We start from the raw sequence: 27,108 nt of genomic DNA on the forward strand, positions 1-27,108 counted from the left end.
ACCCCCTACCTTTAAAGAGAGAGGGAGGAAAAACTGGTTCATGCAGAAGGCGTTGGTTGTAAGAATTAGAACTGCCACTGAGCAGAGTGTGGGCTACTGTGACCAAGAGGGATTTCACCTACATCCAATCAGTCACTTCAGGGGGTTCAAGAAATTCCAAAGAGTCATCAGAGGAGGGAAAAGAAAGGTAATGCTTTTTGCCACACAGGTAGAAGCTTTGAAAATATGTGTAATATGTAAAACACGTAGACACCCCCAGAAGTGTTTTTCCAGAATTAACAGTATATAATGCTCCTCCTGCTCAAGTCCACAGCAGCTCTCTAATCACCGCCAGGAAACCTCAGCACCGCCGCCATGCACAGGCTGCAGCTCCTGGCCTGTGCCACGCTCACGCTCGCACTCCTCGCCACCAGTGCACCCACCTCCAGTTCGATCCAGGGGGCACAGCAGCAGCTGGAGCAGTTGCTGCTGGACTTACAGCTCCTTCAGAAAGGAGTGGAGGTGCGTTCCCTCTCCCACAGCATCAGCACAGGCAATGTTTCTACTGGGCTGGTTTCTGAAATAACCATCTGTTGTGCTTTCTCAGAATCACAAGAACCTCAGAGTCCCCAGGATGTTTAAATTTTACTTGCCCAAAAAGGTAAGCAGCTTTCTATGTTTACTGTATGTCTTAGCATCATTCTGTTAGGAAAACAAACACTGATTGGATTTATAGCACTCCTATTTTTTTAAGGATATTTAAATTATTAATAATGAACTTCTGTGAAATGGCTTTGTCTATTTTTTCACATGTACTTGTGAAAGCACAGGTGTTGGGAGGGTAGAGGAAATGTGATGAAAAGAAAATGTGTTGTGGGACAGTTTTAAAAGACTGCTGATTTACTGTTTTATCTAAAAATAAACTCCAATTTTGCCAAATGACCAAAGCCAAGCTGCAGAGGACTCTGCATGGAAACCCTCATCTTCAGAAGCCTTTCTGAGTCACTCCTTTAGTTACAACTGCCCAATAGCCCCTAATATGTTGGAGCTAGAGTGGGTATCCACAAATTACTTAGACGATTAAATGTAACCTTATGGAATTTGACTTCCTACTTCCATGTTCTCATTCCTCTACTTCTACTTATGCCTATGCAGACTGGAAAGGAGTTGTTTGAACATGTGATTTACACTGGGGTGCATAAATGATGATATTCTGCAAAGCTAAAACTAATCACTCATCATTTATTAACTAAGTTACGATCACTGTAGGTAGCAAAGCTCTAACTTTCCCCATTTATGGCAAGAACTACATTAGTCCATCTTTACAAAAGTGCTGAGAACAGGATTGTATCTCAATCTTTATTAATCAGCTACATGATATTAATTACAATAGATTGTTTCAAAGTAGAGGGTATCTGCTACTCTCAAATTGGAGATTAGATTCCGATCCTTATCTTAGGGAAAACTGACCCCACACTATTCTTTCTGTTCAAGGCCACTGAACTGAAGCATCTTCAGTGTCTAGCAGAAGAACTCAACTCTTTGGAGGAAGTGCTAACTCTAGCTCAAGGCAAGAATGCAGCTATCAAGGACTTAATGAGCAACATCAATGTGACAGTTCTGGGACTACAGGTAAGGGTTGTTCTGGCATCTGTATTGCTGGAGTTGGAAGTCCACTGTGATCACACTCGATTTTTGTGAGGCAAGATCCTGAGGCACCCACCACTCACTTTGGGACCAGCTCCTGAAAAGGGCCTCTTCCCAGATTTCATCATGGATTTAAATGCCTTCAGATCACACTAGCAAAAAGAGCCAATATTGATATTTGAGAAATATTTTGAATGGAGTTTCCCAATCTTTTGGTAGAAGGCTTGAGATTTGGTTTCAGAAAATGGGAGTTGTGGGTATTGCCCAAAAATTGAAAAAGAAATAAAAAAAAATCAAGAGATGGATGTATGATGGCCAAAGGGTTTTAAGTTCCTTTCCTACAGAAAGGCCATGCACTTGTGTGAGTAGTCTTGCACACAAGAAGCAGTAGATAGATGAAACTCTGAGAGGTATGGGAGAGATTCCTGCTCTTTGTTCATTATATCTGCCAAAGCACCAGATTCATGAAAATAGAAGGAATCCTTTATTAATCAGCTACATGATATTAATTACAATAGATTGCTTCAAAAAAGATGCAGCTCTAGTGGTTTTCAAATCACTTACTAGTAGACTGGGTTGTTTAATATTTTAAAAATACATTGGTAGACAATGATAGACTACATTTCTCCTTTATGTCAAGACACTGCTTCTAAAATTTCTGAATATCAAAAAATGCAGTTTAAACCTTGATGCAAGAGATAAAATTATGTGAAACTCATGTTTTAAAAGCCAAATATATAACCACCTTCAGGAGGTTATAACATTTAAATAATTTACCTTATGGAGTATATAATATCCGAACAATTTAATGGGAACACTTTTAAAAATCTGGTCTGTGTCTCCAGCATAGAAATTATTTAAATTTGGAAAAAAACCCACTCACTACTTATCAAAAAATTTTTGCCTTAGCTTATCAACTATGGTCAGAATGAAAAGATTTCCTTTCTAAAGTCAGTTCAGAACAAAATTCCTAATGTTTTCACTTTTAGGAGTAGGGAAGCTCACCTGTATTGAAACATGGGTACTCATGAGAAGTATCTGCAGTTTTCCATAAGAAAAATCTGTCCACCATCCTCTATCCCTCTGCCCCTACCCAGGTCGGTTCTGTCTTGCTTAGGAGAAACATGAGGTGCACTCATGTCAACTAAGAGGGAACTTCACGGGGGTCAGCATGAAGTGCCCTGGGCATACTGGAACGTACAAAGATACAAAGGCGCTGGGCAGTGCTGTGCTCAGAACCTTTTACAAAGGACCATAGAGGGTTACTGTACACAATTCAGGGAGGTCAGCGGTTCACTGAGAACACAGAGCTGAGTGGTGAGGAAATCATGACTATAGCACATTGTTTGATTGCTTCAAGACAATGAGGGCAAGTCTAGCAATGAAGGCTACAGCAGGAGTCTGACTGCATCAGACAGACTGCTGTGTGAAATGGAAATGAAAATAAGCCCTTTTCTTTGACAGGGTTCAGAAACAAGCTTCACCTGTGATTATGAGGATGAGCCAGTGAGCCTCACAGACTTTCTCACCAGATGGATCACCTCTTGTCAAGGCATCTTCTCAACACTCGCTTGATAATCAAGTGGTTCCCGTTCTTAATACATCAGGCTATTTATTTAAATATTTAAAATGGATATTTATTTTTGATATATGGTTTACTGATTTTAACTATTATTCTAATTATTCAGGTGGTAAATGGATCTTTTAAGATTCTTTTTGTAAGCCCCACGGGCTCTAAAAAAATCACTTATATTATTTAAAATATTTATTTTTGTATTGAATTTTTCAGTTTATGCAGATTCCTTAATAAAGCTATTTAGCAAACTTGGAGATGAACAAACCCAACTATTTGTACTTGTGGGAAAAATCCAGAGCAAATGCTCAGTTCTTTCTCAAGTTACTTGTAAAGACTGAGGCTTACCATCCCCCAGGGGAAGGGGGATCAGGGATACATATGGGCTTATCCAACCTTTCCCTCTCTCCTCTCACAAACTTAACACATCTTTAGTTCCTTCTAGTCTTCACTGAGAAAACCTCATTCAAGTAGGCTATTTCTCTTTTTTAGATAATGCCTTGATAAGTACCATACAGGAGAATAGTGGTGAGTTAATAAGTCAGTATGTATAATAATACGACTATTGTAAGCATGCATATTTACTATAAACATAAAATATTCGGTAACAAAGGAACTAATGACACAGGACGAATAAGTGTCCCTGAAATATTTTAGGACCTCTGCATTGTTTGGGAAGCATAAAGAATAAATGGGAATTTGACAGTACTAAGTCCAATCTGTGTATTATAAAACAGAAACCTCTGAGAGTGTAAATACAATGTAAAGGTAAAGGTAAAGGTAAAGGCCCTCCCGTTGATCGTCGATTTGCTCGAGCGGGCCCAGTAACGTGTCCATTGGAGACTTTTGTTGTTACTAGGCTATTTCTCTTTTTTAGATAATGCCTTGATAAGTACCATACAGGTGTCTGGCATATTGAATACTCTCGGTAGCTTGCCGGGTTCTCCGAGAGGGGCGGAGGAATCGAACTCGGGTTGGCCATGTTGGCCGTGTGTAAGGCGAACACCCTACCCACTGTGCTATTGCTCCAACCCACTTACCAAAAAAGAGGCAATGCAGAATAAAAGGAAAATAAGTACCAAAGGACAAAGGGAAAAAAACAACAATACAGAAATTTAGGGCTGGAGCGATAGCACAGCGGATAGGGCATTCGCCTTGCATGCAGCCAACCTGGGTTCGATTCCTCCGTCCCTCTTGGAGAGCCCAGCAAGCTACTGAAAGTATCCCGCCCACACGGCAAAGCCTGGCAAGCTTCCCATGGCGTATGCGATATGCCAAAAACAGAAACAACAAGTCTCACAATGGAGACATTACTGGTGCCCATTCGAGCAAATCGGGAGGACAGTGCAGTGCTACAGAGATTTAAATCAAACTTCACCAATGATCTCATTAAATGCAATCAACTCTAAAACATTTTAGAAATCAACTCCAACTATACAGATTAATATACTTTCAGAAAAAAGACAAGGTAAGGTTAAAAGTAAAGGATGAAAAGGAAAATCAACACAAACATGAAATATAAACAACTCTCAAATACAGAAGTAGCTATACTAACAAAAATAATGAGCTTTAAAGAAGTGTGACTTGACCACAGGATCACTGCATGACTGAAATTCGATCATGAATAGGTTTGTAACCGTGTGTCTAATAGTGACTCAATTGTCACTGTCACTGTTCTCCCGTTGTTCATCGATTTGCTCGAGCGGGCCCAGTAACTTCTCCATTGGAGACTTTTGTTGTTACTGTGTTTGGAATATCGAATACATCACGGGTAGCTTGCCAGGCTCTGCCGTGTGGGCGAGATCCTCTCGGTAGCTTGCCAGGCTCTCTGAGAGGGGCGGAGGAATCGAACTCGGGTCGGCCATGTTGGCTGCATGCAAGGCAAACGCCCTACTGCTGTGCTATCACTCTAGCCCAGTGACTCAATTAAAAAAAAATAAATATTAAAAAAAATAAAGAAGTGTAACTTGGGCCAGAAAGATAGAACAATGAGTAAGGCCCTTGACTTACAAAAGGTCAACTCAAGTTTAACCACATATGATCCCTTCAGCACTGCCAGAAGTGATCCCTGAGTACAAAGGCAGCAGTAAGGGTAGTTTTCACCTCTACTTCCCCCCAAAAAAACTAGAGATAAGATAAAAAACTTATAAGCATTCATTTCATAAGATAATGTAACAATTATAAGATTCATTCGTCCAAGCTAGACTTATTTAGACTGCAATTATGATGCTACAACAAAGAACAGGAAAAGAAAGTGACTGAAAAAGCCACTTCTGCAGCTCCTCAAGTTTGCAATAATCAGCAGATGTTCAAATCAAAAGGCAGAACAGAGGGACCCTGGTCGCCTGAAGAACCATTAACTGCTCAATGTCCACCTGCCCCAACTCAACTAAAAACAAGCCCTGGAAAACACACATTATCCACAAGAGTGCCAAGTAAATCCACAGGAAATCCAGAAATTCAACCACCAACTTCATTAATGTCCAAATAGCACACAGAGCTAAGAATGAACAGCATTATGATAGGGCAGGGAAATAAAACCTTTAACCAGAAATAAAACCACTCAGTAGAAACGGACAAAAAAGGGGGGATGGTGGTAAAAATAGATTCAAGATTTAAAAAGACACATTCAACTAAGAGCATGAAATGGAAAAAAGACAGCCTATCAGTATCAAGAAAACTGACATGATAATCAAAATCTCCCAAAAACAGAAGCCCAGGCCCAGATTGATTCACTAGTATATTCTTTCAAACCTTTAGAGAATCTACTGCCAATCTTTTTCAAGTTTTTTCAGGAAATTGAAGAAACGGAAACATTCCCAAAGAGGTTCTAGAAAGCAAACATCATCCTGATACTAAAAGCAGATAAAAAAATCACAAAAAAAGAGAAGTACAGACACATATCTCTGGTGAACACAGATGAAAAGATCCTCAACAAAATACTGGTACATAAAATCCAACAACTCATCCAAAAGATCATACACCACAACAAAGTTGTATTCATCCTGGTGATGCAAGGAGTTTAACATTTGTAAGCCAATCAACATAATACATCATATCAATAAAAGAAAAAATAAAAATCATACAATCATATCAATAGATGATCGCTGATGTCGAGAGGGGTGCGGCAGGGTGATACCATTTCACCAAAACTCTTCAGTGCCACCCTCGAGAACATCATGCGACGACTGGAATGGGAAGGAATGGGAGTGAAGATAGATGGTTGGCAACTACACCACCTCCGCTTTGCTGATGACATTGTTTTAATAACACCAAACATCAGCCAAGCGGCACAAATGCTGGCCGACTTGGACCGTGAGTGTGGAAAGGTAGGACTACAGCTGAATCTTACGAAGACAATGTTTATGAGAAACAGCCTCGTTCCTGACGCCCCATTCGCTCTCAATGGAACGACCATCTCCGAATGCAACAGCTATGTGTACCTAGGTCGAGAGGTCAACATGACAAATGACCTGGCACCCGAGCTGCGCAGGAGGAAGAGAGCGGCTTGGAATGCCTTCAAGAACGTCGAAGAAATAGCTAAGAGGACGAAGAACCTCCGGCTCCGGGCACATCTCTTTGATTCCACTGTTCTTCCTGCATTAACATATGCCTCAGAGACCTGGGCCCTACGCAAACAGGATGAGAACGCTATTCAGGTCTCCCAAAGAAGAATAGAAAGAGCTATGCTTGGAATATCACGTTTCACTCAAATGAGAGAAAAAATCCGGAGTTCCGACATCCATCGACGATCAAGAATCAGGGATGCTGTCTCATTTGCCAAGGTGTCGAAAATCAGATGAGCTGGTCACGTAATGAGATTTAAAGACGACCGCTGGACTAGAGCTGTTACCGACTGGATTCCACGGGATGTCAAAAGACCGCGTGGCCACCCACCTACCAGATGGTCAGACTTCTTCGTCAAGATCATGAACGATCGGTTTGAGGCCCTTCATGTTCCCGGAGCGAACAGATGCCATTGGGCTACACTAGCACGCGACAGGGACAAATGGAGACGTTACTGGCGCCCGCTCAAGCAAATCGCTGACTAACGGGAAATTAAGTGATTTAAGTGATATCAATAGATGCAGTGAAAGTATGACAGATCCAGCATCCATTTGTGATAAAAACTCTCAACAAAATGACTTTCCTCAATGTAATCAAAGCCATTTACCACAAGTCCACAGCAAACATTCTCAATGGGGAAAAAATTAAAAGGCTTCCCTCTAAGATCAGGCATGAGCCAAGTCTATCCACTCTCGCCACTCCTATTCAATATAGAAATACTTGCTATAGCAATTAGGCAAGAAAAAAGATGTCAAGAACATCCAGATGGGAAAAGAAGTCAGTCTTTCACTATTTGCAGGTGACATAATATTTAGAAAATCCTAAAGATTATACTGAAAAGTGCTCAGAAAGATTTGTATAGTAAAGTGGCAGGTTACAAAATCATTACAGAAAATGTCTTTCCTATATACAAATAGTGAAGGAGAAGAGATATTAAAAAACAATTCCATTTGAAATTGTGCCTCAGAAAATCAAGTACCTCAGGATCAGCTAAATTAAAGAGAAGAACCTATACAAAGAAAATACTATTTTCAATAAATAAGAGAGGATACAAGGAAATGGAGACATATCCCCTACTAATGGGTCAGGAGGATTAACATCACCAAAAGGATAATGCTCCCCAAAGCATTATATAGATTCAATGTTCCTATAAAGATACCCATGACATTTTTCAAAGAAACTGATTAAACACTCCTGAAATTCATATGGAAAAATAACCCCAGCATCAAATAGCTAAAGCAATCCTTGGGAAAAAGATGATGGGAGGCATTACCTTCCCCAACTTCAAACTGTACTACAAAGTGGTAGTAATTAAAACAGCATGGTACTGGAATAAAGAAAGATCCTCAAATCAATGGAATAGAGTTGAATATCCTGGCACAGACCCTCAAATATATGATCATTTAATCTTTGATAAAGGAGCAAGAAATAGGAAGTGGAGCAAGGAAAGCCTCTTCAACAAGTCGTGCAGGGAAAACTGGGCAGCTACATGCAAAACTTGAACTCAGACCTCTTTCTTTTTGTGTGTGTGTGTGTTTTAAATTAATCTTTTTATTTTTTAGTTTTTATTAGTGAAACACCATGAGGTACAGTTGTGGACTTACAAGTTTTTGTGCTTGGGTTTCAGTTATACAATGATCGAGTACCCATCCCTCCGCCATTGCCCATTTTCCACCACCACTGATCCCAGTATCCCTCCCATCCCCCATACCCTCATTCCACCCTGCCTCTGTGGCAGGGCATTCCCTTTTGTTCTCTCTCTCCTTTTGGGTGCTGTGGTTTGCAAAAGAGGCATTAAGTGGCAATCCTATTTGGGAACTCAGACCTCTTTTGTTATGTATCACAGTATCACAGTCCTCCTGTTGTTCATCGATTTGCTCAAGCGGGCCCAGTAACGTCTCCATCATGAGACTTGTTGTTACTGTGTTTGGCATATCGAGTACATCACGGGTAGCTTGCCAGGCTCTGCTGTGCGGGCGAGATACTCTCGGTAGCTTGCCGGGTTCTCCTGGAGGGGCGGAGGAATCGAACTCGGGTCGGCCATGTTGGCTGCATGTAAGGCAAACGCCCTACCGCTGTACTATCGCTCCAGCCTACTTTGTTATATATACAAGTTAAATAAAGTTGATTAAAGACCTTGATATCAGACCTGAATCTATAAGGCAGAGGAAAATGTAGCCAGAACTCTCCATGACACTGAAGCTAAAGGCATTGTCAAGCATGAAACCACCAACCAAACAAGTGGAAGTAAAGATAAATAAATGGAACTATATTAACTAAGAAGCTTCTACACTTCAAAGAAAATGGTGACCAAGATACAAGAACAGCCCATGGAATGGGAAAAACTATTTACCCAATATCCATTTAAAAAAGGGTTAATATCACAGATATATAAGGACTGGTACAACTTTACAAGAAAAAAGACATACAACTCTATTTAAAATGGGGCGAAGAAATAAACAGAAACGTCCTCAAAGAAGAAATACAAATGCCCAAAGACACATGAAAAAAATGATTTTCATCACTAATAGCACAGCGGGTAGGGCGTCTGCCTTGCACGCAGCCAACATGGCCAACCCGAGTTTGATTCCTCCGCCCCTCTCGGAGAGCCTGGCAAGCTACCGAGAGTATCTCGCCCGCACGGCAGAGCCTGGCAAGCTCCCCATGACGTATTCGATATGCCAAACACAGTAACAACAAAGTCTCCAATGGAGACATCACTGGGCCCGCTCGAGCAAATCGATGATCAACTGGAGGGCCATCACTAATTATCAGGGAGATGCAAAGAAAAACAACGAGATATCACCTTATACCACAGAGACTGGCACACATCCAAAAGAACAAGAAGAACCAGTGCTTGCACAGATGCGGGGAGAAAGGAACTCTCTTTCATTGTTGGTGCGAATGCCTACTGGTCCAGGCTTTTGGAAAACAATATGGGCATTCCTCAAAAAACTAGAAACTGAGCATCCATATATCCCAGCAATAAATACCACTCCTGGGGATATACCATAATGGCCCCAAAGTTATCTGCATTTCTATATTCATTGCAGCATTGTTCACAATAGCTAGAATCTGGAAACAACCTTAGTACTCAAGAACAACTGACGGGATAAAGAAACTATGGTACAGCGACACACCTAGACAGCTACCAAGAAAAATTAAGTCATGAAATTTGCTTATAAATGGATAGGCATGGGGAGTATCATGCTGAGTGCAGTAAGTCTGAGGGAGAGGGACAGACAGAATGTTTGAACTCATCCGTGGGATATAAAAAATATAGCCTGAGACTAATACCCAAGGACAGTAGAAATGAGGGCCAGGAGGACATGATTGGAAGCTTGCCAAAGTGGGAGCAGAGGAGTGTTGTAGGGACAGAGAAGGAAACACTATGACAGTAATAGTTGGAAATGCTCATTCTGAACAAGAACTGAATGCAAGGAGGTAAAGAGATATACGTGATACTTTCAGTGTTTGTACTGCAAACCGTAATGTACAAAAGGAAAGAGAGTGAGAGAGAATGAAAATTAGAGAAAGAAAACTGTCATAGAGGCAGGTTGGGAGGGTGGTGGTGGCAGAAAGGAAACTGGGGACACTGGTGGTGGGAAATGTGTACGGATGAATGGAAAGGTGTTTGAACATTTTATGACTGAAGTCCTATCATAAAAAACTTTGTAACTGTATTTCACAGTGATTCAATTAAAACTTAAAGATGAAGCATGTTCATTAATGATATTAGATAATAGTTTGAAGACATCAATTCTCCCCAAACTGATATGATCCCATTCACTTTTTCTGTAGACTTTATATAGGTGCATATAGTGAAGGAGGAGCCTGAAACCAATTAAACAAGTCTTAAATTTATATGGAACTATAAAGAGCGTAAAATTAGGTATTCTTGAAGAAAAAGCTGGAGGGCTTATATTATCAACATCTTATAAATCTTATACTAAAGCCACATTCTAAATATGGTGAGACAAAGCTAACATAGGTGACAGCAGTGGAAAAGAAAAGGGCAGCTGTACAGATCACATCAGATCTGAGTTTTTTCAACAGATGCTACCAGGTCCACTAAACAGATTCATTTTGAGAAATATCCATGAACACCGTGTCAAAAAAAAGTAAAAGAACAAGTATGATAATGTAGACAAACTCGGCCTCACATGCTGGGGGAAAAGGCAGCTCAGAGAGAGAAGGGTGCTAGGAAGACCCACGAGGGATGGGAGATGTGGGCTGAAGGTTGACTACAGACCAAAGATAATGGCCACTTGATACCTCTATTGCAAAGCACAACACACACACACACAGAGAGAGAGAGAGAGAGAGAGAGAGAGAGAGAGAGAGAGAGAGAGAGAGAGAGAAAGAGGGAATGCCCTGCCACAGAAGTGGGGTAGGGTGGAGGGGAAGAGATGGGGGTGGTAGGAGGGATGCTGGGACCATTGGTGGTGGGAAATGGCCACTAGTGGAGGGATGGGATGGGTACTTGATCACTGTATGACTGAAACGGAAGCACGAAAGTTTGTAAGCCTCACGGTGATTCACTAATTTTAAAAAAACATTAAAAAAAAAGAATGTAGACAAACCAATACTTATGACTGCTTGTACAACATGGTGTGGCCACTTACACCCTCATGCTTTTCAGCTCCCAGTTGTGAAAGCCAGTACTGTGAGAGACGGAAACAGAGAGTAAGCAGCAATTCAATCAGGAAGGCTAATCAAATTTAAGAAAAAACTAACGCATGCCACAACAAAAGCAGGCCTAAAAAACACTGTCTATATGACAAAAGCCAGGTATAAAGGAGAAATATTTTGATTTTCCGCTTATATGAGGTACACAGCTAGGCGCGTTCATAGACAGAAAATAGGTAAGTGCTTACCTGGATACTAAAGAAAGGAGATGGAATTCCTGTTGAGTGGGTAGTTTGTGCTAATTTGTTAGGGGTGGCAGAAATGATGGACATGGATGGTGGTGACAACTGCACGTCACTGTGAATCCAGTACTTAATAATACAGAAATGCACATCTAAAATGGTCAAAACAGAAAATTCTGCAGACAAAATCTGATCACTATAAACCATACATGAATATTCACCACATCCACAGAGAAGCAAGCCCAGCTGGTCAGAACTGCCTGGAAGGTTGCTGACCACCTAAGCACTGCTGGCGAGCCTCTGCCCCCCAAAACAGAAAAAACTGATGCCTTTCAAGCTACTACTTATTAACCAATTACTATAGGGTAGTCATTGTCCAAGAGGCAGTCAAAAGGAATTAATTTACAAATTAGCAATGGTGATTAGTTATGTAAAGGAAGGTCTAAGGAAAAGTTGAGGGAAAAAATGTTTTCAAACTGCCACCCAAATAAGTACAGTCTGACTAAAGAGTAGGCGATGGTTGGTCTTGTTAAGCAAGGAGGAAAGAGAAAAAGAGAGCATGAAAACTGGGTCTCTCTGTTGAGGAAATCTGCAAGCACAACAGAAGCAGCAGGAAGCTAGGAATGGATGGCCGACTGCACATGTCACTTTCTTGTGGGCATGGCACTACCTCAGCTGAAACTCTCAAACACAGTCTCAGAACCATAACATGCAAAGTTGATTGGAAAGTGATACAAATCTCTATTTTAAATTATACTTCCATTAGTAAAATAATTCAGAAGAGGAAAATGTTACAAATCACTCATTTTACGAAAGCATCTTTAAACACAGCTAGGTAAGAAATGAGTTTTTTTTTTTTAAAAGACTTGGAAATTAGACAATGGCCAATACAAACAAACTCTGAAATACAGTCAACCAATCTGAAGAAGTCTGCTGGGGAGGGGCCTTAGACAGTGATACAGCAGCAGTGTAAAGCCTAAGAATGAATACGCTTGACTTCTATTCAATACCCCCAAGTTTTGAATTTCCTCCCCCAGTATCATTCTGGTGCCACTAGGAGGCACTATCTTCCACTTTGGGAAGCCTCGTCTAGATGTACCATGTTTTCCATACTGTGGCAACTTTTCATTGCATTTTAACTCATAAAAACATTTTTGAAAATGTGTTCTAAATTACTTCAAATATAAATTTCTTAGGATTTGTAGATACATATTCTAAAATGCCTATAAAACCCAGCTCCTGGAAGAAAACAGCGCAGAGTCTCCTACCCCCACACCTGGCTGTCCTTGCTGGGGCCCCTTGAGGGGAGCGGGTTGAGTTTCCCTCCCCGCCCCGACCAGGGCTCCGGCAGCTGAAGACCTCCAGGGCCAGCTACCACCATGCTGAGACCACCCTCCACACGCATGAAGGTACTGGCAGAGGAACAAAGGCATGCGGGTCCCGGGTCTGAGATCTCCAAGCCTGCTCGAATTGGGGCTGAGCATCCTCCGCCCAGATCCTCCAAATTCCAGTAGGCAGGGGTCACACCCACCAACTGCCCCCCCTGGTGCCATGTAATCCCGTCAACGGCCAAGACTCAGAGACTATAAAAACCAGCTCTCGGAAGCGCGCGGCCGCATTTGTGGCTGCACGACACCTTATTATCTCATTCCTACTTTGGACAAACTGGCAGGCTACTGAATGTAACCTGCCCCCACGGCAGAGTCTGGCAAACTCCCCGTGGCGTAGCCAATATGCCAAATACCAGTAACAATGATGGGTCTCATTCTCCTAACCCTGAAAGAGCCTTGAATATGGCACTTTTTAAAAATCTCAGGGCTAGGACGAAGGAGACGTTACTGGGGCCTGCTCGAGGCAATTGAAGATCAACAGGATGGTCGTGATCGTCATTCTAAAATATGCAACCACTGATAGTATGTATTTAAAAAACTAAATGCTATGATCAGGTTTTATTACCAAAGAAAATGAGGTTTTCGACAGTCATTTAAAAACAAATTAGTTTGGTAATTTTTTTCATAATTCTTTAACTTTCATGAAATTTTAACATGCCTGGCTGTATTTTGGTATTAATAGAATAGCATAATGATAAATATATCACCAGAATTTCATAGTGATTCCTCCAATTTCCTCCAATTTATAGTCAAAAGTGATAGACTCTAACATAAAAGCCTAACATACTGCTAATACATGTTAAATAATTAAAACTGAAACTTTCAGAAAATGATTTTCCTTTACATTTCTAAACGTTCTAACACTCTTTTTGGAGTAGTATGCCTTTTCATTTTAACTCTCATGTAACTCATAAAATTTTTCATGAAAACGGGAAAGAGTCCTGATTTATGACTACGCAGAAAGGTAAATCAGGTTCAGTCGATTTTTTTTATTTTTACCACCACATCTACTGGTGCTCAGGGATCACGTGAGCTTGGCAGGGTGCAGGGGACTATATGGCATTGGTGTGCTAGGGCTTGAACCTGGGTTGACTGTGGAGAAGGCAAATACTGTACTTGCCGTATCATTTCTCTGTCCCCTCAGCATAATTTTTAACAACAGAAACAGTGTGTATCATTTCCAGAACAAGTAATAATTTGGTAGTTAGAAATTCCTTTGGTACCAAGCTTTTAAATGGAACAAAACATAAAACAATGTGTTTATATCTACTATATAAGTGACAAGAGAACTATCTCTCAATTCAGCTTACAGTATGGTATCAGGATTGAAAGATTTCTAGAGGAAATTTTCATGCTTCTTGTTTACTTAACAAAATTCTTTCTCCTTTCTCACATAAAACAACAATGTCTTATATCTAGGAAAAATCCATTTCAGCCTACTCAGAAAAATAAACTTGCATTTCAGAATCACAGTAACTCCTTGTTGCCTACTGTCAGGAGTCTGACAATATCCAGATCCAGCCTCATCAACAGTTTCACAAAATGTTTGTACTTATTTTATGTACAAAATATTTTTCGTAAGTTTTAGTTTGTATTCCTCAAAATAAGTCATGGGATCTTACTTTACAGGCAAAAAAGAAATATTATTATCTATAAAAACATCTCCCAACTAAAGAACTGCTTCTAGTCATGCTAACAGTGGGTCAGTTTTGATGGCGTGCCTCAGCCCACTGCCATCCTGCCCACCACCTCATTTAGAGGCTGAAGGCACTGAACACTATGCCCTCCATTCGGAAGCCATCACTCCAGCCTGTGCTTCAATGAGTGTACTCTAACTGCTCCCAATGGCTGGGTGAGACTGAGGGGAGAAAGAATTGCCAAGACCGAGGGACTTCACAGCATGTCCAGGGAACTCTTACTCAGAGTGTAGTCCCTCATACCCACCTCAGCTAGACCAATTTCAGACCGGACTGCCACCCTGCCCTGCCACCCCCCACAGCCAAACTCTCCATGCAGACAGAGCTGGCCCAACTGTAGTCAAGCCAATTCTATGATCAGGCTCAATGTACAGTCCCCCAAACAAGTCATAAAGAGCCCCATTATGTGGCTCCAGGGAAAATGCAGGCAGGCAGTGGAACGTTGGTTCCTCAGAGCCAACAAGTCATGTTCTTCCTGCTGCTAAACTGTTACTGCTTCACAGCCCAGAATTCAGTCCTAACCTCCACATCCTCTTCTCCCATGCAATACTTTTAATCCTGGCAAACTGACCTCAGTTCCCAACTTTTCACTCTTCTGGGGGATGGTGTTTTTCAAAGCATGGTCAAAGTACTACTTGCATCAGAATCTGAACTTCCTAAAATGCAGATTTGGGGCCTGCTTACCAGAACTACAAGGTCTGTTTGGGAACTTCTGCCTTTGTCATCAGGAACTCCTGGGTGCTAAATCCAATGATGCTTCAGACCTCCCAGTCCTCTTCAACTTCTATGCAATCCTTGAAAAAGGCAACTCTATTCTTTGTGCCACTCTCAGACAACTCCATATTGCCTCTTCCTTTTCTAAATTCAAAACCTAAGTGTGTTCCTTGGGTCCTAGCCCTAACGCTCCCTACAAGATGCATGGATTTTCCCTCACAACTTAATTACTTTTTTGTAAGTAAGTGACCACTAAATTTCTATCTTTCTTCCAAACTTTCTCCAAGTCTCTTCTATATTTCCAATTGAACATTTCCACTTGACAATATTCTACTTGAAAATATATGTCAAAGTTTCAAAAATTTCCAGCCAAATCAGATTCCACTCTTGACTTCTCTACTTGTTAGTACTTTTCAATATGGAGCTCAAATAAGAGTCACCTCTGACTTAACCATCTCCTGTGTCTCTATATGCCATCTGTATTCTGGTCCTTTGTATCTTCCTTCAAATTCTCTTCACCTTAATAGTCAGCCACTCTCTGATGCTGGTCATTAACACCTCTCACCTAGGCTACTTTCCTAACCCACTGACATCCCAGTCTGTAAGCACCACTACTAATAGCTGCTAGGATACTCATAAATAGCAAAAAATACACACCTTTGTTTTTGTGAATATATATGTTCACATAGAAATAATAGAGGATAAAATAAGCCCCCCAAGTTTAAGTTTAGGTGCATCAAGGTACACCATTTCCATAGGCATCAGTGTGCAAAGACTCTGCGCAAACCCATACATGCACATACAATGCTATCTCAAGGAATAGATAAAAAGTACCATGTATAACATGTATTATTATGTATTTCTAATTTGTTATATTTTATGTAATAATTTAGAACATCAATCTTATACATCTAAAGCAAAATTAAGCGAGTAATGAAAAACGTATCTTGAGTTGTAAGATAACTCACATGAATACATAGCTTTGAAACGCAAATTTAATTGTACACACATGGAACAATATAAAAAGCACAAAAACAAACTTTAAATTGTTTTCTTTTCTGAGAACAACTTTCATGGGTAAAGGTACATTTTGAATGAAAATATCAATATGAACAAAAATATTATTTAATCTAAAATCAGTATATGCATTCCCAAGCATGTTTTCTGCAAAGATCTGTGGAAGAACTGCCAATCTAATATCAACAGGCAGACATAGTATATAAATTATGGTTTATAGGGGCTGGAGCTACAGTGGCTAAGGCATTTCCCTTGCACACAACCAAACTCGGTTTGACATGACATCCCACATTACACCACCAGGAGTAATTCCTGAGTGCAGAACCATGAGTAACCCTAAAGCATTGCTGGGTATGGTTCCAAAACAAGGCAATGAGAAATATTCCAGCCCTTTCTGTATGTTATAATAATTTAGACACAGAATTTTCTTTTAGTAGACATATTCCAGCTAATGAGATAAGGAGTATCACCTACAACCAACCTTAAATGAAATAATGTAATGGATTTAGTCCAAGACCATTCTAATTAACATAAAAAAAGATAACCCAGGCATATATCTTCTGATAAAAGTACACAATATTATCTACAGAGGATTCTTGTTAAAAATTGAGCCCAAACTTGAAAGCCTTTCTACTTAATCTTCAGTTTTAGAAAATGAGTTTAGGAGTATGAGATAAATGACATCATGGAGATATGAATAGCAAAGCTAGGATTGCACAAACTTTTAAAATAAAGTTCTTGGTATTATGTTCAAGAACTAATCTGGAAGAAAAAGAAGTGAAATATCGATAGATTAACAGGCACATAGCAAACATTCATATATTTTTATTGTATAGACTCAACAATCCACACCTTTATGAGATAACTGGGAGACTTACTATCAGTTTTATAGTGTGCTAACTTTACTGTGGTTATATAGGATTGTAGTTATACATATGCATATGTATTTGAAGACTAATATTTTACTGATAAATATCCAAGTAATTTCAGACAAAAAAATGACAGCTTCTAACATAACCCAGTTTTAAAAAAGTATATATAAAGACTGTCTTGCTTTAACAATCATTCATGGTATGTGGGGATTATTCTCTTCTATATGTTTGAAAATTTTCATCAGCAAATAAAGCAAATGTGGAATGGTACTATACGTAGGGATTGCTTTCCCAGTTAAGAACTTCTGTTGGAATCATCTGTCAACCTTTTTATCCAGCGTTCTAATCCCTGGTTCTTTGATTTTTGATTCCCAACTGGAAAACAATATACTCTCTCTTTCCCTCGCTGTCCCTCTTTCTCTCCCTCATTAGCCTTTAAAAATTTTCTAGCCTCCAGTGCTTTCTTGATCTATCAGAATCTAAAAGCTAACAGACAGTTACACTTAGATGAATCCAGTTAGTTTAATGGATTTTAAACCATTTTGGAGGTTGTAACGTATAAGGAAGTCTGAATTTAGAAGTTAGCTTTTCTTCAAGCAAAACACTGTCCCATCCCAGCAATACACCAAAGAGATAATAAGCATAGTTGCTTTTAGGCAAAGGAACCCTTTCAGAGTCAAACCTCTTGCTTGTTATGATGAAGAACCATACCACTAGCATCAATTTCAGCACTTCAAAGATAAACAGCTGAGCTCAGAGAGATGAAATCATTCCTGTCACAGGTAAGTCATCTTCTGTCTGCTCTACTAAATAAGTGCCCAACATCTCCCTAATTCTGCATCTATCTCCCTGGGCTGTCCTGGACATCATCTTCCATTTTTATAAACCAATTACACATTCAACTGCATAGAGATAGATGTACTCAGTGATTACTTGCTCAACAAATGCTGCCTACATCAGTGGGCTCTATTTGTTTCATTTTATCATCAAAGTAGTACATTTCTAGAGGAAATAGATGATATTTTACTGATTTTCATGGCCATGCCTAATATAGGATGAATGTTATGGGGCAAGAATTAGTCACTCGGGGAGCTGGAGCGATAGCACAGTGGATAGGGCATTTGTCTTGCACGCGGTCAACTTGGGTTTGATCCCCAGGATCCCATATGGTACCCCGAGCACCACCAGGAGTAATTCCTGAGTGCAAAAGCCAGGAGTAACCCCTTGGATCGCCAGGTGTGACCCAAAAAGAAAAAAAAGAATTAGTCACTTAGTGGTCTCTTTGTGGTGGTCAAAAGTTGAATAACCACTGGAAGAGCCAAGAGAAGATAAAATTCAATCTTGTACTTTCAAAGCGAAATTACTATCAAAAATAAGTTTAAAATAACAGAAATTGGAAATTCACTTGAAACATAAAAATGTTTACAAGGCAGTGAAGGGAAATAGTTTATTTCTCTAAATGCAATGGTTTATTTACGTAAATGAAACTTATTAATGGCATATTATGTAGATACATATCAAACTGTCCACATTTGACAATTTATTCTACCAAAAAAAGAGGAAATTTCACAAGATTCCAGTTCACATGAACACATTTGGAGTCTAGATTACTGAAAGACACCTATGTGTCTTTTTAAATGACTTCACTGTTCATAGTCTGTAAAACTTTTAGAACAGACTCCGATTCTATTTCTGCCTCATCAGAAAGTACAATAGTTTAAATGAAGTGATCCAAACCATATCAGCAAAGAGATACAAACTCTAAGAACCAATAACGTTCAATTTGCCAGTGATAGAAAACAAGGGACAATTTCACTAAGAATATATGTCTTAACTCATGAGTAACTAAATTTTCCCCTTTTGCCTATTTACTATATATAAACAAATAAAAATAGAAATTCCTTTTACTGATCTATTATTATAAATCCCCGTAATCTATAAATAATTAAATCACACTTGGATGAATCTTAGAGGACATTTGAAAACGAGCAGCTTAATTTTTTCTATATAACATTTGTTTTTGGGCCACACCTGACAGTGCTCAGGGTTTACTATTGGCTTTTCACTCAGGAATCACTCCTGGCCGGTACATGGGACCACATGGGGAGCTGGGACCCCCCCCAAAATGAGCAGCTTTATTTAAAGCATTAATAATTCCCAAATTATTTCCTAACATGGTTAACTTTTTTGTATTTATATGTGCAGTCTAAACTGAGAAACTTCTTTGACATGAGAAATATTTAGTTACAGCTTTTTAAAAACTATCACATAGCATGGTGACTGACAAATATTAGGTACTCAAATATATGATGAGTAAGAATTATTACTTCACTTCTTAGATTGTAATAAAAGACCTGAGATACCATACAAGCTGTATGGAGAGATTTAAGGAAAAAACTTGAAAGAAAACAAAACTACAAAAATAGTGATAGCTTTGTAACATTAGTGATAACTACAAAATGGCTACATAATTATAAAAAATATTTTGAATCCTAGTGTCTCAATGAAAACTGAAACATATATTTACAAATTTTCAGCAATCTTTGCACATTGTTGTTTTAAGACTCTGATTTTGAAAGCGAAAACCACCAAATTTTAAAAACACATTTACTAGTGAAATACACCAAAAATAGAAGATTTTTAATATGACAATGGATTTCCTAATTCACATACTAAACTGCTCAATACAGGGAGATTTCACGATCCAGGAGCCATAGCCGTGTTGCTGTAAGTAGGATTTCAATAAAGTTTTAGCTTCTTGATAGGAACCAGACATACACTAGAAAGAAAAAGAGATATAAGAATGTAGGCACAATGACTTATGAAAATTAAGTAGGCCTAATTTCTTACCTTTAGTCTGACATTTAAAAATTTCAACTTTTTGAATTCCCATTTCTCCTTCTGAACACAACTAGAAGGCACTGTTTTTTACTACTTAAAATTAAACACAATTGTTACAGAAAACTATAGCTTGTCACTAAGAAAAGCATTATAATTTTTAAGCACAGCATAAATGACATCTGCACCTGTATGTTCCTTGTAGCACTATTCACATTAGCCAGAATCTGGAAACAAACTGAGTGCCTGAGAACAGACGACTGCTTAAAGAAACATCAGTACATCTATGGAAAACTATGCAGCTGTTAGCAAAGATGAAGTCATGAAATTTTCTTATATGTGGATGGTCATGGAGAGTATCATGCTAAGTGAAATAAGTCAGAAAGAGAGGGACAGATATAGAATGACTATACTCATTTGTGGATTATAAAATAACATAGTATGAGACTGACACCCATGGACAGTAGAGACAAAGACTGCTCCATGGTTGGAAGCCTGTCTCATGAGCTGGGGGAGAAGGCAGCTGGAATAGAGAAGGGATCACTAAGTCAATGATGATTGAAGGGATTGCTTGGAATGGGAGATGTGTGCTGAAAGTAGATAAAGGACCTAACGTGATAGTCTCTCAGTATCTATACTGCAAATCATAATGCCCAAAAGTAGAGAGTATGAAGGAAATTGTCTGCCACAGAGGCAGAGGGAGGGGTGGGATGGGAAGGGATATTGGGGACATTGGTGGTGGAAAATGTACACTGGTGGAGGGATGGGAGTTCAATCACTGTATGACTGAAACTCAAATATAAAAGCTTTGTAACTGTATCTCACAGTGATTCAATTAAAAATATTTTTTCCTTTCACTTTTTATAAACATATAAATGAAAAATGTCCCAGAGCTCTACGGAGGATAAATTTACATACCCTCTCAGTTTGATGTCTCATGCTATATTTATAAATGTGTGCAACCATAACCACACTTCAACAGAAAAACAATTCTGTGATGTACAGGTCCACTTGCACCTACATTTAATCTGAATTAGTGAACTCAGACCCAGGAAAGCACAGATTTACTTTACATCTCTGGAATTTTTCTTATTTCTAGAAATTCCATATAATTCACACACCTTGTAGCACCTTGTAGTCTGTTGGGTCAGTTTCTTTCAGATGCATAATGCTGAATCATTCCTGTTCTTTGATCTTTGATTTAAAGGTACTCTGTTCCATTTTATTGCTGTTTAGTATTGCATTATAAGACTCCACCACAATGTCTATGCACTCACAGCTGGAAACAGTACTGCAGACCATTTATATTGGAGTTTATATAAATGTAAGCATCAGTTTCTCTTGCACAGATACCAGTGGAAGGACTGGATCACTTGGTAAGTGTATTTTCACTCTGAAAGACACTACTGAGCTGTTTTCCCAAGGGATTGTCCTTTTCATATTCCTATCAAAAGTACAAGAGCTGACACCCATGGACAGTAGAGAGTTTTCTAGTTTCTCTGCAATAACACCAGTATGATAAGTATTCTGGGTGAATCGCAGCATCTCAACTTGATTGAAATGCTTGATTTTACATTTCAAGTGATTAACATATGCAGTTTAAAATTCTAGAGTCTGAAGAATATTCTTTTAGGATTATGTTTTTGGTGGAATAGTTAAGAAAAAAAATTCCTAAGAATGAAAATGTTTTCAGTGTTGGAGAGAGAGAAGTAGATAAGGTCCTTGCCTTGCATTCAGTCAATCAGGGTCTGATTCCCCTGGACTACGTACAGTACCCTGACTCTTATCAAGAGAGATATCTAAGCAGAGTCAGTAGTTAAGTCCTGAGCACTGTCGGGTTGGCCCCCAAATCAAAATAAAAAAAATACAAATGTTTTCTCAGGCTGGTGTGACAATACAGTGGGTAGAATGCCTGCTTTGCAGGTAGCTGACCAGGGTTCTACCCTGGCATCTTATATGGTCCCCAAGCATTACCAGGAGTTACTGCTGAGTCAGAGCCAGGAGTAACCCCCTAAGCAATGCCAGGTGTGCGCCCCCCCAAATAAGGAAGGCAGAGAAGGCAGAGAAGAGATGAACAGAAGCTTCTTCAGAGAAGACATATATATATGTCATGTTATAAGAACGATGTCATCAGTGAAGCGGAGGTGGTGTAGTTGCCGACCGTCTATCTTCACTTCTATTCCTTCCCATTCCAGTTGTTGCATGATGTTCTCGAGGGTGGCACTGAAGAGTTTCTGTGAAATTGTATCACCATGCCGAACCCCTCTCTTGACATCGATGATCACCTCCCTGTAGAATGGAGAGATCCTGGTAGTGAATCTGCAATACAGTTTGCGGAGGATCCTGATGTATTGACTTTGAATGCCCTGTTTGGCTAGGGCCTTGATGACCACTTCAGTCTCAACAGAATCAAAGGCTTTCTTTGAATCAATGAACGTTAGACAGAACGGCATCTTGAACTCCCGAGAAACCTCAATGAGCTTGGTTATCGTGTGGATGTGGTCGATTGTGCGAAATCCTTTTCGGAAACTGGCTTGCTCGCATGGTTGTTCTTCATCTAGTGTTCTACTAATCCTGTTCAGGGTGACTCGAGTGAACAGCTTATAGACAACAGACAACAGGCAGATCGGGCGATAGTTGCTAATGTCGTGGATGTCTCCCTTCTTGTACAGTAGTACAGTCCTACTGGTTTTCCATTGGGACAGAACCTTGCATTCAGACAGGTAGCGTGTGAAGAGCTGAGCCAGTGTATTATTGGTGAGTACTGACGGCAGGTTCTTCAGGTGTTCGGGTCTGACCTTGTCTGGGCCAGGTGCTGTTCGATTCTTTACTGATGAAATGGCATGTCGGATTTCGGAAGGGAGAACTTTGGGAATGACATATCCATCCTGCGGAATTTGGTATGTGGACAGGTAGACGTGGCTATCAAAGAGATCTGAGTAGAAGTCAAGGATAATCTTCTCCATTGCCCTTCTGGAAGATGTGATAGATCCATCAGGACGTCGGAGGGCAGTCATCTTGGTCTTGTAGTTGGCAAAGGACAGGTGGGTGTTGCGATCTTGGTCTTGTAGTTGGCAAAGGACAGGTGGGTGTTGCGAATGCTTTTCCCAGCTTCTGCTGCATCTGCCAGCACTGCTCCTTTTCTCTCTTTGAGGTTCTTCCTTTATTGCTTCTCTGCACTGCTTTGCTAGCTCAGACGTTCGCCTCTGGTTGCCTGAGGCTTGCGCCAAGCCACATTGGCGATTGAGCTCGAGAGTTTTCGAAGACAGTTATCTTTTTGTGGCTATCTCTCTCTCAGCGTTCCTCGAAAAATCATGGAGGCGCTGAACCAGTCAACTGTATTCCTCATCAATGTTGTCAACAATGGCATCTTCCCATGTTTCTGCAACAGTGCCAAAGAGCTCCCAGTTGGTGGTCGTTCTGGGAGTTCTCTTCTTGAACTTTGCAGCCCTTTCTCCCCGCTCTGTGAAGTAGAATTTTGCATGAAGGAGACGGTGGTCTGATCCCGTCTGGAATTTTGGGACAACAGTGACATCGGTCAGGCAAAACCGTCGATTGAATATGATGTGGTCAATTTCATTGTGGAACCGTCCACCAGGAGATTCCCATGTCCAACGTTTGGATTTGGCCTTCTGGAATTGTGAGTTACCATGGATGATCTTGGTCGACATGATGAACTCAGACAGTCTCTCACCCTGTTTGTTCCATTCTAGGCCATGGGTCCCGATGTGGAGTTCTTCAGCTGATCTTCTCGGTCCTATCTTGGCATTAAAATCACCGACAATGATCCTGTAGAAGGTGTGGTCTTCTTTATAGAACTTCTCCAGCTCCATGTAGAACTTCTCAATTTCTCCTTCATCATAATTGGATGTTGGTGCGTAGACAACGAAGATAGAAACTGCCAGCAGTGAGCCACATCTATTCAAGTGTAATTGTCCGATTCGGGTTGTTAGGCATTCGAATGAATCAATGTTTATGGCCAAGTTCATGTTGACAAGGACACTGACACCACCGACACCTCTTTTGTCACGTGTCCCGAGGAACAGTTCTTCCCCACTGTCAAAAATGGCATGATGTGATTGACGCCTTCTTGTCTCAGTCAGACCAATGATGTCATACTTGATCTTTCACGCTTGCACCATCAAATCCTCAATGGATTCATCCGATGCCAGCGTACGTGCATTAAAGTACAGACAGTCATTTTTGTCCTTCTTTGTTTTGGCAGCCTAGGTCGGCCCTGAGATTTTATGAGCCTCTCTTTTCTCATCTTTCTTAATGCTGCCATATTGGTGGCTCTTTCAGGGTCAGGAGAATGGGACTCATTGTATTTACTGGGTTTGGCATATCGAATACACCATGGGTAGCTTGCCAGGCTCTGCCATGTGGGCCATTTCTTCATTATAATAATATATAATAATTTTATATATAATAATTTTATTTATTTATGAATTATAATATATGATTCTTGCCATATTGTACTTCAGATTCATGCTGACTTAATACTGGAAAAATGAAGCTGTTCTGTGTTCAATAATAAACTTATTTCACTCCATGCACTTATTGTACCTATATATAAATATACATTATAAATCAATTGTAATGTAATGTAAAATTTCTTAAACATTTGTTTATTTTTATTTTGGGGGCCACTTCTGGCTATGTGCTAAATGAACTGGCTTCTTTCAACTTGATGTTTACAGGATGACCTATGCTGCAGAATGAATCAGTATTTTCTTTACTTTCATGGACAAAAATAGGCCACTGTACACATACCCCACATTTTGTCAATTCATCATCTGGTGGGCTGGCGCGATAGCACAGCGGGTAGGGCGCTTGCCTTGCACGCAGCTGACCCAGGTTCGATTCCTCTGTCCCTCTCAGGGTGCCCAGCAAGCTACTCAGAGTATCCCGCCTGCATGGCAGAGCCTGGCAAGCTGCTTGTGGCTTATGCGATATGCCAAAAACAGTAACAAATTTCACAATGGAGACGTTACTGGTAACTGCTTGAGCAAACTGATGGACAATGGGAGGACAGTGCTACAGTGCAGTGCTATCATCTGGTATGTATCTGGGTCTTTCTACCTTCGTATATTATAAACACTGTGACTATGAGCATTCATGTACAAGCTTTGTGTGCAAGTACAAGTTTTCTAGTCAGCTATGCAAATGTTTATGAGTGAAATACTGCATTATTAACTCTATATTTAACCAGTTTTCCAAAGCAAGTACACAATTTTTCATTCCCGTCAGCAACACAAGATTGTTCCTGTCAACGCTTAATTTTATTATAGTTGTACCTTATTGTGTGTAAATTGATGAGTCATAATGATTTATGTGTATTTCCTTAATAATTGATGATAATTTATTAACTTATTGGTAATTTTTCATAATCTTTTGCTCACTTAAAATTTTTATTACTGAGTGCAAAAGTTCTTTGAAGATTTTGGATACAAGCATGTTTCTATTCTATTGCTTCTGAGGATTTTATGGTTTTAGCATTTAAGTAGTCTACAACCCATTTTGAATTCTGTATGCGGTGTGAGGTCTTGGAGGTCTAAGCTCTTTCTTTTTTATGTCTATTTCCAGTAGTCTCAAGACTATTTGCTGAAAAGTTAACTTTTCCCCACTTGTATTTAAAATAATTGTAAAACTGTAATTGTAAAATAATTGTAAAATAATCAATTGATCATAAATACCAGCACATATTCATGGACTATTATAAACTTAGAGATGCCCAAGTATCTCAAAGTTTATTTCCCATCTCCTTAATTTTTTTGTGGCCACATCTGGCAGTACTCAGGGCTTACTCCTAGCTCTGTGTCCTCCTGAGTCCTTGCAGGGCTCAGGACTTATTCCTAGTTCTGCCCCAGGGATCATTCTACCAGGGTTTGGGGAACCCTATGGGATACTGGGTACTGAATCCTGGTGGGTTGCATGCTAGGCAACTGCTTTGCCTGCTGTACTATCTCTATGATTCCCCCCTTTTCATTTTCTTTCCCAACCATACCTGATGAGCAGGGGTCATTCCCAGCAGTGTTCAGGGGAAACCATGCTATGCTATGTTATAGCACGGAATGCACGCAAGAGGCCGTGGAACCTGAATTAGAGGCCTCTTGTGTGCAAAATATGTACAAAACCCATTGAGTCTCTCTGGTCCAATATAAATTCATTCTTTTATTTTTATCATATAATTAATGATAATTATGATTATGATAATGATTTTATCATATTATTTTTTCCATATAATTAATATTATAGCATATAATTAATGACATCATTAATTATGGCCGACCCGAGTTCGATTCCTCCGCCCCTCTCAGAGAGCCTGGCAAGCTACCGAGAGTATCTCACCCGCACCCGCAAGCTACCCGTGACGTGTTCAATATGCCAAACACAGTAACAACAAAGTCTCACAACGAAGACGTTACTGGGCCCCCTCGAGAAAATCGATGAACAACAGGAGCAGAGTGACAGTGATCATTAATTATATGGTATAATTTACTATGGCTTTGAAATTAGCAAGTATAAATTCTTCAAATTCTTTCTAAATCTTCCTTCTTTTTCAAGTAGTTTTGACTTTGTGTTAACTTCCATTAATACTAAGGAAAATAAGCCTTCAAATATGCTCTTCTCTGAAGGATGGAGAGAGAGTACAGCAGGTAAAAAGTTTGCTTTGCAAGTGGTCAAACCAGGTTTGATTCCCAGCATTCTGTATGACCCTCCTTGAGCACAACCAGGAGTGATTCCTGAGTGCAGAGCCAGGAGTAAGCCACAAACATTGCCAGGTGTGGCCTAAAACAGCAAACAAACAAAGCCTGTTGTTCCATGAATAAGTGCTTAAAATATTGCTGCTTTCAAGATTTTCTGACTTTCTCTTAAGCAGATTTACTACTATGCTTTTTTTAAAATGTCATTTTATTTTTTAAATTGAGTCACAGTTAT

The 27,108-nt window shown here is 39.8% G+C and overlaps 2 protein-coding genes across 3 annotated transcripts in view; one reads left to right on the forward strand and one right to left on the reverse strand.

The window, feature by feature from the left end:
• The first annotated feature begins 354 nt into the window (after positions 1-354).
• On the forward strand, positions 355-3,201 carry IL2 (interleukin 2). Its single transcript, XM_056134528.1, has 4 exons — positions 355-501; positions 587-640; positions 1,474-1,611; positions 3,091-3,201. The coding sequence occupies exons 1-4, from the start codon at positions 355-357 to the stop codon at positions 3,199-3,201; spliced, it is 450 nt and encodes a 149-aa protein (XP_055990503.1).
• Positions 3,202-19,993: 16,792 nt separating this feature from the next.
• The window catches only part of ADAD1 (adenosine deaminase domain containing 1), a 40,663-nt gene continuing 33,548 nt past the window's right edge, over positions 19,994-27,108 (reverse strand). For both annotated transcript variants that reach the window (XM_056134543.1, XM_056134542.1), the window contains exon 11: positions 19,994-20,107. In XM_056134543.1, the coding sequence (XP_055990518.1) occupies positions 19,994-20,107 (114 nt within the window). The remainder of the gene's footprint in view (positions 20,108-27,108) is intronic.

Source organism: Sorex fumeus, unplaced genomic scaffold (assembly GCF_029834395.1).
Source record: "Sorex fumeus unplaced genomic scaffold, SorFum_2.1 ptg000099l, whole genome shotgun sequence".
Classification (NCBI taxonomy): domain Eukaryota; kingdom Metazoa; phylum Chordata; class Mammalia; order Eulipotyphla; family Soricidae; genus Sorex; species Sorex fumeus.